The 16,412-nt window shown below is 40.8% G+C and overlaps 1 protein-coding gene across 1 annotated transcript in view; it reads right to left on the bottom strand.

Annotated features, from left to right (window-relative positions):
* si:ch211-269e2.1 (cohesin subunit SA-2) overlaps positions 1–16,412 on the bottom strand; it is a 42,139-nt gene that overhangs the window by 5,667 nt on the left and 20,060 nt on the right. The window contains exons 16-26 of the mRNA XM_023981754.2: positions 16,234–16,351; positions 14,701–14,804; positions 6,015–6,107; positions 5,536–5,622; positions 4,736–4,936; positions 4,518–4,594; positions 4,333–4,420; positions 4,046–4,126; positions 3,837–3,929; positions 2,782–2,956; positions 1,276–1,415 (exon numbers count right to left, since the gene is read on the bottom strand). Coding sequence (XP_023837522.1) covers positions 1,276–1,415; positions 2,782–2,956; positions 3,837–3,929; positions 4,046–4,126; positions 4,333–4,420; positions 4,518–4,594; positions 4,736–4,936; positions 5,536–5,622; positions 6,015–6,107; positions 14,701–14,804; positions 16,234–16,351 — 1,257 coding nt within the window. The remainder of the gene's footprint in view (positions 1–1,275; positions 1,416–2,781; positions 2,957–3,836; positions 3,930–4,045; positions 4,127–4,332; positions 4,421–4,517; positions 4,595–4,735; positions 4,937–5,535; positions 5,623–6,014; positions 6,108–14,700; positions 14,805–16,233; positions 16,352–16,412) is intronic.

Genomic DNA, 16,412 nt, shown 5'->3' with positions numbered 1-16,412 from the left:
AGTGGTGAGGAGACAGTCATATCAGAGCCTTTCATGTGGCGTCTGGCCTCTTCCCCCTCGCCCCCTTCACTACAGATAGCTGTATCACTGCGTGTGTGCATAAGTGTGTGCTTTATGCTGCTTGTCCCGCTCGGAGAGAATGTTGATGACCTCACATTCCCTAAAATGCTGAAGTGCCCCACACAAAACATACAACTGAATATTCATACCTGTGTGAGAATTCTGATACACTGTTCTAATGTACTGCTCCTACAGTCGTGAGGATGAGGAGGGGTCCTATCCAATATAACCCTAAATCTAGGTTTCCGGTGCGGTATAAATGTTCTACCTTGACATTTTGTTCTACCCAAGTAGAAAACATGCAGTGTCTTCAGAAAGTATTCACGCCCCTTGACTTTTTCCACATTGAGATTTTTTGTCACTGGTCTACACACAATACCCCATAATGTCAAAGTGGAATCATGTTTTATTTTTAGAAATGAATTCAATAATGAAAACCTGAAATGTCTTGAGTTAATAAGTATTCAACCCCTTTATTATGTCAAGCCTAAATAAGTTCAGGAGGAAAAACATGCTTAACAAGTCTCATAATAAATTGCATGGACTCACGCTGTGTGCAATAATAGTGTTTAACATGATTTTTGAATGACTACCTCACACATAGAGATAATTGTAACGTCCCTCAATTTCAACCACAAAGACCAGGGAGGTTTTCAAATGTTTTGCAAAGGGCACCTATTGGTAGATGAGTAAAACTGAATATCTCTTTGAGTAATCAATACACCCAGCCACCTTTCAACAGGACAATAACCTAAAGCACAAGGCTAGACTGGAGTTGATTACTAAGAAGAGTGATTGTTTCTGATTCGCTTGAAAATCTATGGTAAGACTTGAAAATTGTCGTCTAGCAATGATCAACAACCAATTTGACAGAGCTTTAAGAATTTGGAAAATTATGGAAATATTGTACAACCCAGGTATACAAAGCTCACAGGTGATTTTATCATGTATTGACTCAGGGGTGTGAATACTTATGTAAATTAGCTATTTCAGTATTTAATTTTCAATACATTTGCAAAAATGTCTAAACATTTTTCTACTTCATCATTATGGGGTATTGTGTGTAGAAGGGTGAGAAAAAAATATGATATTTAATCCGTTTTGAATTCCAGTTGTAACAACAAAATGTGGAATAAGTCAAGGGGTATGAATACTTTCTGAATACACTGTATATGTATATTGTATGCAGAAATTACTTTGTGATAGTAGCATTACCTTCATGTAATACTTGAAGAGATCAGCAGCCATACTCATCTCCAGCACCCCGTGTACTATGAGTTTACAGTAGCCTGCCAATAAGCTCCTACGTCTGTGGAGCTCCTCCAACCTCCCCTCACCAGACTCTACATCACTACCTGAGAGAGAGAGACATGCAGAATGAGTAAGGGGAAGAAAAGGATGAACGAGAGGAAAAGCAAAAAAAGAGAGAAAAGAAAGAAAGGGGGGGAATGAGAGACAGATGAGAGGGAAAGAGTGGTTCAGTTAAGTTTCAGGACAATGGGTTTAACAGGTGGAAATAAGTGACAACACGCAACTATAGTTATGACACCATGTGGGTTCAATCTTTCACAGAGCCAATAAAACACTCTCAGAGGTAAACCAAAGTTAATGCTATTTTCTCACGGAAAAACCATTGCCCTTATTTCATAACTTAATGCCTTTGCCCCGAGACTGATCTCCAATCCAACATCTAATAGAAAACAGTGTCTATACTATAATGGCCACGAAGTAAATCAAATAACACAATAGATCTTTATTACATGTTCCAAACCAATAGTCCCATATTGCATTTGTTTGAACATATGAGAAATTCCTTCCTGTGCGCATATTGACTTATCTGGACTATCCGTGTGAGGACGCAATATGTTTCACATGAGAAAGGCTGTCGTCAAGTACCATTGATTATGAATGCCTCCTCTTGACCATCAATACTCAACACACAGTAAATGGCCCGCACAAAATACATTCTCGGAGAATAAAGCAGTGCATACGGTTTCTATCGATCCAGTTTCCCTTTTGTTTAAATATAGCCATTTTTTTAAATTGAACTTATCCCACTGTGGAACCTGTAAAAATATATTCAAACGCTATACAAAGGATCCATAGACACGTCACCTAACAAATACTTATGATCTCTTGGACTAACAACACACTGTATAATGAGTCTGTGTAGCACTAGTATTAGTGGCTTTCCTACGGGATTTGAAGTCGACTGTTAGGTCAGGTTTGAGGAGTAGAATATGAAGTGATTTATAGCCTAGGAGCACCTCCGTGTAGATCCATTAGCTACGACTGCGGCTGTGAATTTAATATCTGAATGTATTATCATGATTAACTTGTAACAGAAACAGGGAGTGAACTGTAAACCTGTGACATACTGTACATCTGTACCAATCCTACCGTCTGACAAAGAAAAACAGTGCCATCTGCTGGGGAACGGTACAAGTGTGTAAGACACACAGGACGAAACAAAGAGACAGAGGTGCTATTTTCTCTAGCCTCATCTAGTCTTATGGATATAATTTTGATCATTGCACTCTACCCTGACTTAATACATTCCTGCAAACTTTTGACAAACTCCTATTGATCTCCGGTCAAGTTTGGGGAGAAGGGGTGAGCAAGTCAGGTAGAGGTATGGTAAGATGGGGGTGCATTAGGCTCGCTCTCCATCTCTAATAAAGAAACTACAGTAATCAGAAGTAGAGTTGTCAATGGTCTCACCCCTGCTGTGGCTGTCGTACTCTGCTCCAGTGAAGACGTGCTCCAGAATGAAGGCGAGCAGCGCCCTCTGAAGTTTCGGGTCGGGAGTGTAGAGCAGGGGGCCGTAAGACGAGGGATCCCACACTTGCAACTGGTAGTTGTGGGCCGTCAGGACATCACACAGAGACAGGAATGCCTGGGGGGGGGGAGAAAGTGGGAGAGGGACGGAGAAAAATCATTAAAAAAGGAGAGCGAGACCATCAGAGAGACAGGAGCAAGACAACCTATTAGTTAGTTTCACAGTAAAGAGACAAGTAGCCAACATTCAGAGAACTAAATATATATATATTTTAACTGACTTGTGGCATGGTTGTCAGAGGTGTTTCTGCTTTAGCTAACTCTTTAGTAGTTGTCATGATGAATACTAGCTCACGCTAGTTGTGCCCTTCACAGAGAGAGCAGATGAACCACCCAGTGTCAGTGAGGTTATCATACACAGAGACATACTGTAGATACAAAGGCCTGAGTGGTTGAGGACACAATCAATCACATGACCAGTGATGTAGAATCAATGGTATGTCCAATGGTGTAAGCAGCACATTGTCACACATGCTGGAGCCACCGAAAGGCAGAAACAACAGAGGAAATTATCATATAAATAAATAATGTTTGTTCTTTAAAAAGGCTAATAAAGCACATTTTGACTATAGTACATTTTTACTCATGGGAAGAGATTGCTGATAGTTTATTAGTTTCACTAATTATCAGAATGAGGTATGGGGGGTGGCGGTGTAACAAAATCACTAAGATGTAAACGATAACAGAGTCACTAGGACAGTGGAATAACAAAGATCATAGTTCACTAGTCAATACTGATGCGCAACATACAGCGCGGGTCCATTTAGACAAAATAACATGGAGGCTAGCAGTCCTGTGTTCAGACCCGTTTCATTGAGCCTGCCTTCTGTGCCAGATGGACAGGATTTACACTCTTGGGACTATTCCATTGAATCCAATGCGCCAGTGCAGCTAAAGTATTTAAAGGTTCAGACTCATAGTGCTGCGGTGTGTCCTACCTGCTCCTTCACACTCTGATCGTTGTGGGACAGACAACGTAGACACTTCTCACACAATGCTCTCATCTGACTCCTCTGGGCGACAGCCTTTTCCTGCACACACATACACACACGGTCAGTCATAGCATCCAGCACAACCGTACAGGAAACTAGCTAACTGTAAATAAAGCCGGACTAGCTAACTGTAGGAGGTAATATCAGGTGGTCACCCGCGAGGTCAGGGTCTCTCCGCTGGTGTTGAGGTTCCAGAGGACAGAGTAAGATACACACTGCAGAGCTTCCACTGTCAGCTGAGGGCGGAGAGAGAGGGAGGTCAGAGGTGGTGAGGCATGGTGTTCTCAACTAGGCTGGTGTTTTACACTTCAACCGTACCTGTAAGTGTCAAAAGGTTATGTGATGTCCCATATAGGAAGAGCTCAGGGGTTAGTAGGACGCGACTGGTGTGACGTTATTTGACAGAGGGTGATCATAGCTCAGGGCAGGGTATACTATCTACCTGTGTAGGTAATCCACCATGAATGATCTCCACTGAGAGAAGAGGAAAGACCTGCTCATACAGTCCCCAACGAGACAGGTCCTGGGCACTACAAGAGAGCAGAGCAGGTGTCACACGCGCAGACACGGAACGCAGCCATGATCACCTGCCTGCGTACACAGGCACAAACGCACACATTATCTTACTTGTGGAAAGCAGTGAGTTTCTTCAGTGTGGATAGAATCTCTCCTGTCTTTTCCGCATCAGCAGTGAAGTTGCCATCCTGAGAAGAAAGAGAGAGAGAGGGGGGAGAGGAACATGGCAAACAGATACATAACTCAAATCGCCACTCTGTATTAAAGAAACTGCCTAAAGAAACTGCATATTTTTATGTATGTGTTACACATGGCATCTCTGTGCCTACCTGCAGTGCGTCACCCAGCAGTGCTGCCAGTCTGTCTGCCCAGCATTGGACCACTGCGTCTCTGCCAGGTCGTGCCAGGGGGTGCCAGGCTGTTTCCTCTCCACACAGGCTGAGGTATGAGCGAGCAGCCGCCTCCAGCACCGCAGGGTGAGTGTGGAGCTCCAAAACAGCTCCCATCTCAGCCAGCAGGCCCGACAACGCCTGGAAGGAAGGGGGACGGAGAAATACTCTTTAAAACAGGGTTGTTCTGACATTTTGTTGAATTTTGGTTGTATATGTAAAACATTGGTGATCTCAAACAAATGGTTGGGTCAATAGACCTTCATGGAGGTTGAACTTTAACCCCTGATCAAGGTCTATGGACTAAATATGTTTTGGACCATTGAAAGTACTGTGAATCATACAAGAATGCTGGAGATCTTTTCCTTCTAAAATCTGATTTAATAGTCTCGCCAGCAGAAGGTGCTAACAGCAGTCTGCGAAACAACAGGATTGCAAAGTAATTGCTGAGAAGTACATAGCTCACATGTCCCATACACTAATACAATAATAAATTATTACTAGTCTTGTCATGTATTTCTCACTCATTCATCTCTATGGTATTTGTTTAACATTATCTTGTTACTCATTTACCAAACACTTTTTTCCCCAGACCAACTTACAATAAGTGCATTCAACTAAAGTAGTTAAGACGATAGCATATCACCATCACTGGAATTTTGCATTTGTTGACAACAACTTTTACAAGAACAATGTAAAAGTGCTGATTGGCTATAAAGCACATTTTCTAGTAAGCTGACCTGTGGGAATTCTGCATGAGGCGAGTCTGGGTGTAAGTACTGAGGTATCTTCAAAAGAGATGCCACAGTTTCTGGGCTCCCTGAATACTAGGAATATAATTAGCACAATCATCATATCACAACAATCATCATTATCATTGTTTTGATTAGTCTGCACACCAGTTTGTTCATTGTAGCAAAAGCCATGTTAGTTGTGAGATTGTTAAGACGGAATATAACCGGTCACCTGCTGGATTGTAATGCCCTCTAGTGGCAGTAGCCTTAACATATATTAACTAGCAGGAGGATAAAACGTGTAATATCAATACAATCATTATTATCATTCTCTTAACCTTCATCAGTAGCAGCATTATCATCAATATCATCGTCATCCTTTCTGTCATCACCAGCCCTCCTGCACTGGTGTAATATGTTCCCATGAAAGAGTGTGTTTTACTTAACTAATTAATGTGTGTGTGGGCGCATGTATATGTTCTTACCTTAATCAGCAACTGTGGCAGTACCTTGAGGAAGTGTTCAGTGAGTCTGCCACAGTCATCTACCGGAGATTTTTTTTCTCTGGCACTTACCACCTGTCAAAAACAGTGTGACATTTACAATATTTGAAAAAATATATATATATATATTTATTACTATTATTAACCCATCCACACACTATTATTATTACTAATACTGCATACACTACTGTTCAAACGTTTGGGGTCACTTAGAAATGTCCTTGTTTTTGAAAGAAAAGCAACATTTTCGTCCATTAAAATAACATCAAATTGATCAGAAATACAGTGTAGACATTGTTAATGTTGTAAATGACTATTGTAGCTGGAAACAGCTGATTTTTAATGGAATATCTACATAGGTGTACAGAGGCCCATTATCAGCAACCATCACTCCTGTGTTCCAATGGCACGTAGTGTTAGCTAATCCAATGTTATCATTTTAAAAAGGCTAATTGATCATTAGAAAACCCTTTTGCAATTATGTTAGCACAGCTGAAAACAATAAAACTGGCCTTCTTTAGACGAGTTGAGTATCTCGTCAGTCTATTCTTGTTCTGAGAAATGAAGGCTATTCCATGCGAGAAATTGCCAAGAAACTGTAGATCTGGTACAACGCTGTGTACTACTCCCTTCACAGAACAGCGCAAACTGGCTCTAACCAGAATAGAAAGAGGAGTGGGAGGCCCTGATGCACAACTGAGCAAGAGGACAAGTACATTCGAGTGTCTAGTTTGAGAAACAGACGCCTCACAAGTCCTCAACTGGCAGCTTCATTAAATAGTACCCGCAACACACCAGTCTCAACGTCAACAGTGAAGAGGCGACTCCGGGATGCTGGCCATCTAGGCAGAGTTCCTCTGTCTAGTGTCTGTGTTCTTTTCCCCCCCATCTTAATCTTTTATTTTTATTGGCCAGTCTGAGATACGGCTTTTACTTTGCAACTCTGCCTAGAAGGCCAGCATCCCGGAGTCGCCTCTTCACTGTCGATGTTGACTGTTGTTTTGCAGTCCCACATACCAGTCAAAAGTTTGGACACACCTACTCATTCCAGGGTTTTCCTTTATTTTTTACATTGTAGAATAATAGTAAAGATATCAAAACTAAGAAATAACACATGGAATCATGTAGTAACCCCAAAAAAAGTGATAAACAAATCCAAATATATTTTAGACTTCAGATTCTTCAAAGTAGCCACCCTTTTCCTTGATAACAGCTTTACACACTCTTGGCATTCTCTCAACCATGAGGTAGTCATCTGGAATGCATTTCAATTAATAGGTGTACCTTGTTAAAAACTTATTACTGCTGAGATCCCGTTAACGGGATCGACTTGACAACAGCCAGTGAAAGTGCAGGGCGCCAAATTCAAACAGAAATCTCAATTAAAATTCCTCAAACATACAAGTATTTTAAAGATACACTTGTTGTTAATCCCACCAGTGTCCGATTTCAAAAAGGCTTTACGACGAAAGCACACCATCTGATTATGTTAGGTCAGTACCTAGTCACAGAAAAACACAGCCATTTTTCCAGCCAAAGAGAGGAGTCACAAAAAGCAGAAATAGAGATAAAATTAATCATTAACCTTTGATGATCTTCATCAGATGACACTCATAGGACTTCATGTTACACAATACATGTATGTTTTGTTCGATAAAGTTCATATTTATATCCAAAAATCTTAGATTACACTGGCGTGTTATGTTCAGTAATGTTTTGCCTCCAAAACATCCGGTGATTTTGCAGAGAGCAACATCAATTTACAGAAATACTCATAATAAACATTGATAAAAGATACAAGTGTTTTACATGGAACTTTAGATAAACTTCTCCTTAATGCAACCGCTGTGTCAGATTTAAAAAAAAACTTTACGGAAAAAGCACACAATGCAATAATCTGAGTACGGCGCTCAGACACAAAAACAAGCCATACAGGTACCCGCCATGTTGTGGAGTCAACAGAAGTCAGAAATAGCATTATAAATATTCACTTACCTTTGATGGTCTTCATCAGAATGTACTCCCAGGAATCCCAGTTCCACAATAAATGTTTGTTTTGTTCGATAAAGTCCATAATTTATGTCCAAATACCTCCTTTTTGTTTGCGCGTTTAGTTCAAAAATCCAAATTCAAAAAATTCCATTACAGTTCGTAGAAACATGTCAAACGATGTATAGAATCAATCTTTAGGATGTTTTTAACATAAATCTTCAATAATGTTTCAACCGGAGAATTCCTTTGTCTGTAGAAATGCAATGGAACGCAGCTAACTCTCACACGGGCGCGCCTGAGTGAGCTCGTGGCCTTCTGGCAGACCACTTAAATCAGCTCTTATTCCCTCATCCTCACAGTAGAAGCCTGAAACAAGGTTCTAAAGACTCTTGACATCTAGTGGAAGCCTTAGGAAGTGCAATATGACCCCATAGACACTGTATATTAGATAGGCAAACCTACAAACCTCAGATTTCCCACTTCCTGGTTGGATTTTCTCAGGTTTTTGCCTGCCATATGAGTTCTGTTAAACTCACAGACATCATTCAAACAGTTTTAGAAACGTCAGAGTGTTTTCTATCCAAATCTACTTTCTGTAAATGTGTTAATAATAATAAAATATTTTATAGTATTAGGAAATAAATCCTTACAGTTAATATCATTCAGTGGAAATTGAAAAAAACTTTAGCTTGAAATATGTTGCTTCCTCTTTCAAAATCTAATTTGGTGAATCATGGATGACTCCATAATTTGTAACGCATTTCTGTAAATTCGTTTTGGTAGCATTTATATATTGAAGATTCAATAAAAATATTTTTCACCATTTTCCATCCAATTCACTTCATTTTTGTAATACATTACACTTTATCGTTCTTGAGTAAGTACCTCCAATTCTTGTTGGTATTTCGCTAACCTATTTTATGCCTCTATAGTACAGTTTCCATTACCATCTAACTGCACTGTTATTTCCTTTATTAGTCTAATCTCTGTTGACCTAAACTGCTTTTATTTGAATGAGTATTGTATTGAATGACCTCTAAAAGTACATTTAAAAGTGTCCCATACAATAAGGGGATCTGTTGTGCAGAAAAAAAGTAAATTCTGAATTATTTTGTCTTAGTTAAGAACAAATTATCATCCAAAAGGCTTTGATTCAATTTCCAATATTCCAGTCCACGTGGTAATTCTGTAAAAGTTACAGTGGGGAGAACAAGTATTTGATACACTGCCGATTTTGCAAATTTTCCTACTTACAAAGCATGTAGAGGTCTGAGAGACGGAATCTAAAACAATAATCTAGAAAATCACATTGTATGATTTTTAAGTAATTAATATGCATTTTATTGCATGACATAAGTATTTGATCACCTACCAACCAGTAAGAATTCCGGCTCTCACAGACCTGTTAGTTTTTCTTTAAGAAGCCCTCCTGTTCTCCACTCATTACCTGTATTAACTGCACCTGTTTGAACTCGTTACCTGTATAAAAGACACCTGTCCACACACTCAATCAAACAGACTCCAACCTCTCCACAATGGCCAAGACCAGAGAGCTGTGTAAGGACATCAGGGATARAATTGTAGACCTGCACAAGGCTGGGATGGGCTACAGGACAATAGGCAAGCAGCTTGGTGAGAAGGCAACAACTGTTGGCGCAATTATTAGAAAATGGAAGAAGTTCAAGAGGACGGTCAATCACCCTCGGTCTGGGGCTCCATGCAAGATCTCACCTCGTGGGGCATCAATGATCATGAGGAAGGTGAGGGATCAGCCCTGAACTACACGGCAGGACCTGGTCAATGACCTGAAGAGAGCTGGGACCACAGTCTCAAAGAAAACCATTAGTAACACACTACGCCGTCATGGATTAAAATCCATACATACAATGTGATTTTCTAGATTTTTGTTTTAGATTCCGTCTCTCACAGTTGAAGTGTACCTATGATAAAAATGACAGACCTCTACATGCTTTGTAAGTAGGAAAACCTGCAAAATCGGCAGTGTGTCAAATACTTGTTCTCCCCACTGTATATGGAGGCCAATTAGATGGTGGTCCGATCGCATTTGGTCTTCTATTAATATTTTTTTTTTTTGATGCCAGCAAGAATGAGACCAGGAAGTAATCAAGACGGCTAATGTCAAGCCCTGTCTCTTATACACATCTAGATGTGTATAAGAGACAGATCTATGAGTGTGCTTTTTAAGATAACTAACCAAAAATGGAAAACATTCAGAAAAAAACAAAACAATAATAGATCATATTAATACAAATAATAACAGCCCAATATATAAAAACACGCATATTTAGAATGTCCTAGCAAGGCTATAAGCATGTCGGCCCAGCCTGGTCAGTTCATTGGATCCAATTGTTTGACTTTTTGGGGGAAAACATGAATAGAAATCAACCTGAAGTCAGAAGTTTACATTCACTTATGTTGGAGTCATGAAAACTATTTTTTCAACCACTCCACAAATTTCTTGTTAACAAACTATAGTTTTGGCAAGATGGTTAGGACATCTACTTTGTGCATGACACAAGTCATTTTTCACAGACAGATTATTTCACTGTATCACAATTCCAGTGGGTCAGAAGTTTATATACACTACGTTGACTGTGCCTTTAAACAACAATTCCAGAAAATGATGTCATGGCTTTAGAAGCTTCTGATGGGCTAATTGACATAATTTGAGTCAATTGGAGGTATTTCAAGGCCTACCTTCAAACTCAGTGCCTCTTTGCTTGACATCATGGGAAAATCAAAAGAAATCAGCCAAGACCTCAGAAAAACTATTGTAGACCTCCACAAGTCTGGTTCCACCTTGGGAGCAATTTCCAAACGCCTGAAGGTACCACGTTAATTTTTACAAACAATAGTACGCAAGTATAAACACTATGCGACCACGAAGCCGACATACCGCTCAGGAAGGAGACGCGTTCTGTCTCCTAGAGATGAACATACTTTAATGCCAAAAAGTGCAAATCAATCGCAGAACAGCAGCAAAGGACCTTGTGAAGATGCTGGAGGAAACAGGTACAAAAGTATCTATATCCACAGTGAAACGAGTCCTATATCGACATAACCTGAAAGGCCACTCAGCAAGGAAGAAGCCACTGCTCCAAAACCGCCATTAAAAAACCATACTACTGTTTGCAACTGCACATCGGGACAAAGACCATTCTTTTTGGAGAAATGTCCTCTGGTCTGATGAAACAAAAATAGAACTGTTTGTCCATAATGACCATCGTTATGTTTGGAAGCCAAAGAACACCATCCCAACCGTGAAGCACGGGGGTGGCAGCATCATGTTGTGGGGGTGCTTTGCTGTAGGAGGGACTGGTGCACTTCACAAAATAGATGGCATCGTGAGAAAGGAAAATTATGTGGATATATTGAAGCAACATCTCAAGACACCAGTCAGGAGGTTAAAGCTTGGTCGCAAATGGTTCTTCCAAATGGACAATGACCCCAAGCATACTTCCAAAGTTGTGGTAAAATGGCTTAAGGACAACAAAGTCAAGGTATTTGAGTGGCCATCACAAAACCCTGACCTCAAACCTCAATCCTGGGCAGAACTGAAAAAGCGTTTGTGAGCAAGGAGGCCTACAAACCTGACTCAGTTACACCAGCTCTGTCAGGAGGAATGGGCAAGAATTCACCCAACCTATTGTGGGAAGCTTGTGGAAGGCTACCCGAAATGTTTGACCCAAGTTAAACAATTTAAAGGCAATGGTACCAAATACTAATTGAGTGTATGTAAACTTCTGACCCGCTGGGAATGTGATGATTTTTTGGGGATTTTTTTATAAATCGTTCTCTACTATTATTCTGACATTTCACATTCTTAAAATAAAGTGGGGATCCTAACTGACCTAAGACAGGGAATTTTTACTAGAATTAAATGTCAGGAATTGTGAAAAACTGAGTTTAAATGTATTTGGCTTAGGTGTATGTAAACTTCAACCGTATATATATATCTATCCAGACCAGTTCTTTATGTCTTTTACATGCAAGACATATTTCATATAGTCCTCATTATATCCTGTTTTATTCTGACAGAAAAGCAAGGAAAAAGTAACACAGATGCTAATGACTGCCAGCAAAAATGTGTTTTAGGTATTCCTTTATGGGTAGTGTGATGACTAAGTTCAACTTAGAATCGACTCGGACATAGCCATGGCACGATAGCCAAGAATACATGTACCACTAAAAATCCAGAGCGAGTAATCCTGTAAAACCAACCCTCTCTCCAACCACACACACCTTTTGTTTTTACCCCAGGGTCGTTGCTCTATCACTTTGGCTGTTTTACACCTAGACCTAAATCATTAGGATCATTAGAATATAAAAAGGTAGTGTAAATAGCTTATATAGAAATATGTAATATACCTCTCGCTTAGAGAAGTGCTTCCATAAGACAGTTACTGTGTTGGTTCTACCGTTAACTTTAATCCGTTTATCCCAGTGTTAACCAGCCCGCCACACACTAAAGACAACAACCCTGTTGACAATACGTAATCCATTTGCCGGTGTGTATCCGAACAATAACATGTCCTTTACATTTTAATATTGAGATACATTTGTTAAATGTAAAAGGATAATGACACCAATTATTTTAGGATTGTATAGGCCTACTCCAATAGACAACCTAGGCAGGTTTTTATTTATACAATCCTTTTTCCTAGATTTTAAATATATTTGCCATTGCAATCTGTACAATATAAAATCATGTAAGCGTTGAATTTTAAGTGATACTCATTCTTGAATATCATTCCAGAAAGGATTTGTAAGAAAGCAATAAAACAGGAGTTGTGTTACATAAATGTATTTCTGTTCAACGAAAAATGCCAAAATATATATAAACTCAGCAAAAAAAGAAACGTCCCTTTTTCCAGGACCCTGTCTTTCAAATATAATTTGTAAAAATCCAAATAACTCCACAAATCTTCATTGTAAAGGGTTTAAACACTGTTTCCCATGCTTGTTCAATGAACCATAAACAATTAATGTACATGCACCTGTGGAACGGTTGTTAAGACACTAACAGCTTACAGATCGTAGGCAATTAAGGTCACAGTTATGAAAACTTAGGACACTAAAGAGGCCTTTCTACCGACTCTAAAAAACACCAAAAGAAAGATGCCACGGGTCCCTGCTCATCTGCTTAAACGTGCCTTAGGCATGCTCCAAGGAGGCATGAGGACTGCAGATGTGGCCAGGGCAATACATTGCAATGTCTGTACTGTGAGACGTCTAAGACAGGGAGACAGGACGGACAGCTGATCGTCCTCGCAGTGGCAGACCACGTGTAACACCTGCACAGGATCGTTACATCCGAACATCACACCTGCTGGGCAGGTACAGGATGGCAACAACAACTGCCCGACTTACACCAGGAACGCACAATCCCTCCATCAGTGCTCAGACTGTACGCAATAAGCTGAGAGAGGATGGACTGAGGGCTTGTAGGCCTGTTGTAAGGCAGGTCCTCACCAGGCATCACCGGCAACAACGTTGCCTATCGGCACAAACCCACCGTGGCTGGACCAGACAGGACTGGCAAAAAATGTTTTCACTGACGAGTCGCGGATTTGTCACACCAGAGGTGATGGTTGGATTTGCGTTTATCGTCGAAGGAATGAGCGTTACACCGAGGCCTGTACTCTGGAGCGGGATCGATTTGGAGGTGGAGGGTCCGTCATGGTCTGGGGCGGTGTGTCACAGCAACAGCATCAGCTTGTTGTCATTGCAGGCAATCTCAACGCTGTGCGTTACAGGGAAGACATCCTCCCCCCTCATGTGGTACCTTTCCTGCAGGCTCATCCTGACATGGCCCTCCAGCATGACAATGCCACCAGTCATACAGCTCGTTCTGTGCATATTTTCCTGCAAGACAGGAATGTCAATGTTCTGCCATGGCCAGCGAAGAGCCCGGATCTCAATCCCATTGAGCACGTCTAGGACCTGTTGGATCAGAGGGTGAGGGCTAGAGCCATTCCCCCCCAGAAATGTCCGGGAACTTGCAGGTGCCTTGGTGGAAGAGTGGGGTAACATCTCACAGCAAGAACTGGCAAATCTGGTGCAGTCCATGAGGAGGAGATGCACTGCAGTACTTAATGCAGCTGGTGGCCACACCAGATACTGACTGTTACTTTGATTTTGACCCCCCCTTTGTTCAGGGACACATTATTCCATTTCTGTTAGTCACAGGTCTGTGGAACTTGTTCAGTTTATGTCTCAGTTGTTGAATCTTGTTATGTTCTTACAAATATTTACACATGTTAAGTTTGCTGAAAATAAATGCAGTTAACAGTGATCAGACGTTTCTTTTTTTTGCTGAGTTTATATTTTAAGGCCAAAAACATAAATCACAATCAACAACTGGAGTTCAATCACAGATACAACTAAAAGCAGGGGTTTCATCCAGCATTTACCTATCCAATCATGTGAAAGAAGCATTTTCAAACAGGGCAGTTCTACGCTGCGGTCTGACTCCCTAATCTTCTCCCCGAAGAGTGCACTTACTCAAAGCGTTGGGTTGGAGGTGTAATAAATATGGTATACACTCTATTACCAATCCAATGTTCTTAAATCCTTGTGGGGGAGTAAACGAGTCCATACGCCAGGGAGAATGGGTGATAATGGTAATTGCGCTTCAGCCTCTCCAACCACTGACCTTCTTGCATGTGCTCCTTCCCGCCAGCAGGGGTCCCTCTACAGCCTGACGCACTGATGCCACCAATAACTCTACAACCAGAGACTGCTCTCCAGCACTCAGATCTGAGGACACACACATCATATGATATGATGCACACATAGAAACAAACACACAAATGCATGTTACAGGACAGACAGCTTTTGCACAATGCATACACCCTCTGGTGCTATTGCTCTGTCACTTAGCATAGGCTAGTTTAGCTGGGGTTTAGAACAAACATGAAACCGTTGCTAGTTTAGCGCTCAGTTGTGCGTTAGGTTAAACGTGATTGCACGGTAAAACTCCCTTTGAAGGCTAAACCTGAACTAACCAAGGAGAGAGCAATAGACCCCATTTATCCAAAACAGCACTATTCCCTGGCTGATGTTCCATATTAGCTATATTCCATATTAGGGTGCCATTCTGGACACCATCCCTGTTTTTCCCAGTTCTAAATCAGATGCTGATGTCATGTGGCTCAGAGTGTGGGTGTAAGCAAAGAACTACAGGGGTGTTGACATAGATGATAGGAGCACAACATACAGTCATTGGAGTACACACACATTGTTAAACATGTAGGCTTGAAAATCTAATTAAAATAAATGTATAACGTAATTACTTTTAGAAACACTTTTAGAAATTATTGTTTAATAACTAGTATAAGATGTCAATAAGTGTGTATATATTTTTTTTTTAAGAAAAAAAAAAGGAAATAATTAATTTACAGTTTACAGGACAGGACTCTTATTATGAAGGATTCCCAAAAAATCGTGCCCCGGAAGTGCTTCAGATTCAAAACAAGAGGATGGCGGGGCAAGCGAAGCCTGGCAAAGATTTTAGACGAAGGGACGAGAGGTCGGAAATGGCGGTGAATAGTGCGGACGAAATGGAGAAAAGGTTAGTGAAGCAACAGCTGAATAGCCGCACCAAAACGTACAATATCAAAAGTCAAGCCAAGCTATTGTTTATAGGGAAAATATGAGCATTTCAGTTGGAACTTAATTTAGACAAAGAAAATGGCTCAACAGAATGAAACAAAACACTTATGAACTAGTTGAAAGTTTTGAACAGGCTATATCGCAGCAATTACCAACAAAAGGCTAGTGCCTACCTGAATAGCGAGTTGCACACAGTAGTCTGCATTTGGCAACGCCAACATTCTTCTCAGACATTCCCCTTGTAGACGTTTCACTATAGGCATACCACTGAGTTTCTAAACCATACTGTACTGTTTTGGCCATACTCTTTTTCCTCTCATTTTTGTTTACGTCAAGGAAAGATGCCTCCATCTTCGCAATCAACAGTTGCCAAGGCCAAGGCTCCTCTCTCACTTTCCTCAGCAGCAGCATGTCAGGCAGCGCAAAAGGAGTGAGAGAATGGTGGTGTATGATAGGTAGCCAAATCTGGGATTTATTTTGACCAACTACAATTTTATTTATCGACTTTTCATTATAATGTTTGCGGCCAAAAGCCGGCTATTACCGGCTAACGGAAACCCTGACACGCACTGACCTGCATCCTGAGTGGAGGGGTCCTGTAGCAGTAATGAGGTAAGAGATGACCAGTCCTTCAGCATGGCACCAGCACAGTCCCACAGACTGTCCACCAGGTATACTACATGCTGATGGAGCTAGAAAGAGAATACACACATTCACTGTCCACCTGTGCTGATGTACAAACAGAATACATAC

This window comes from Salvelinus sp. IW2-2015, linkage group LG36 (assembly GCF_002910315.2).
Source record: "Salvelinus sp. IW2-2015 linkage group LG36, ASM291031v2, whole genome shotgun sequence".
NCBI classification, from domain to species: domain Eukaryota; kingdom Metazoa; phylum Chordata; class Actinopteri; order Salmoniformes; family Salmonidae; genus Salvelinus; species Salvelinus sp. IW2-2015.
This window is presented reverse-complemented; position numbering and strand designations above follow the sequence as displayed.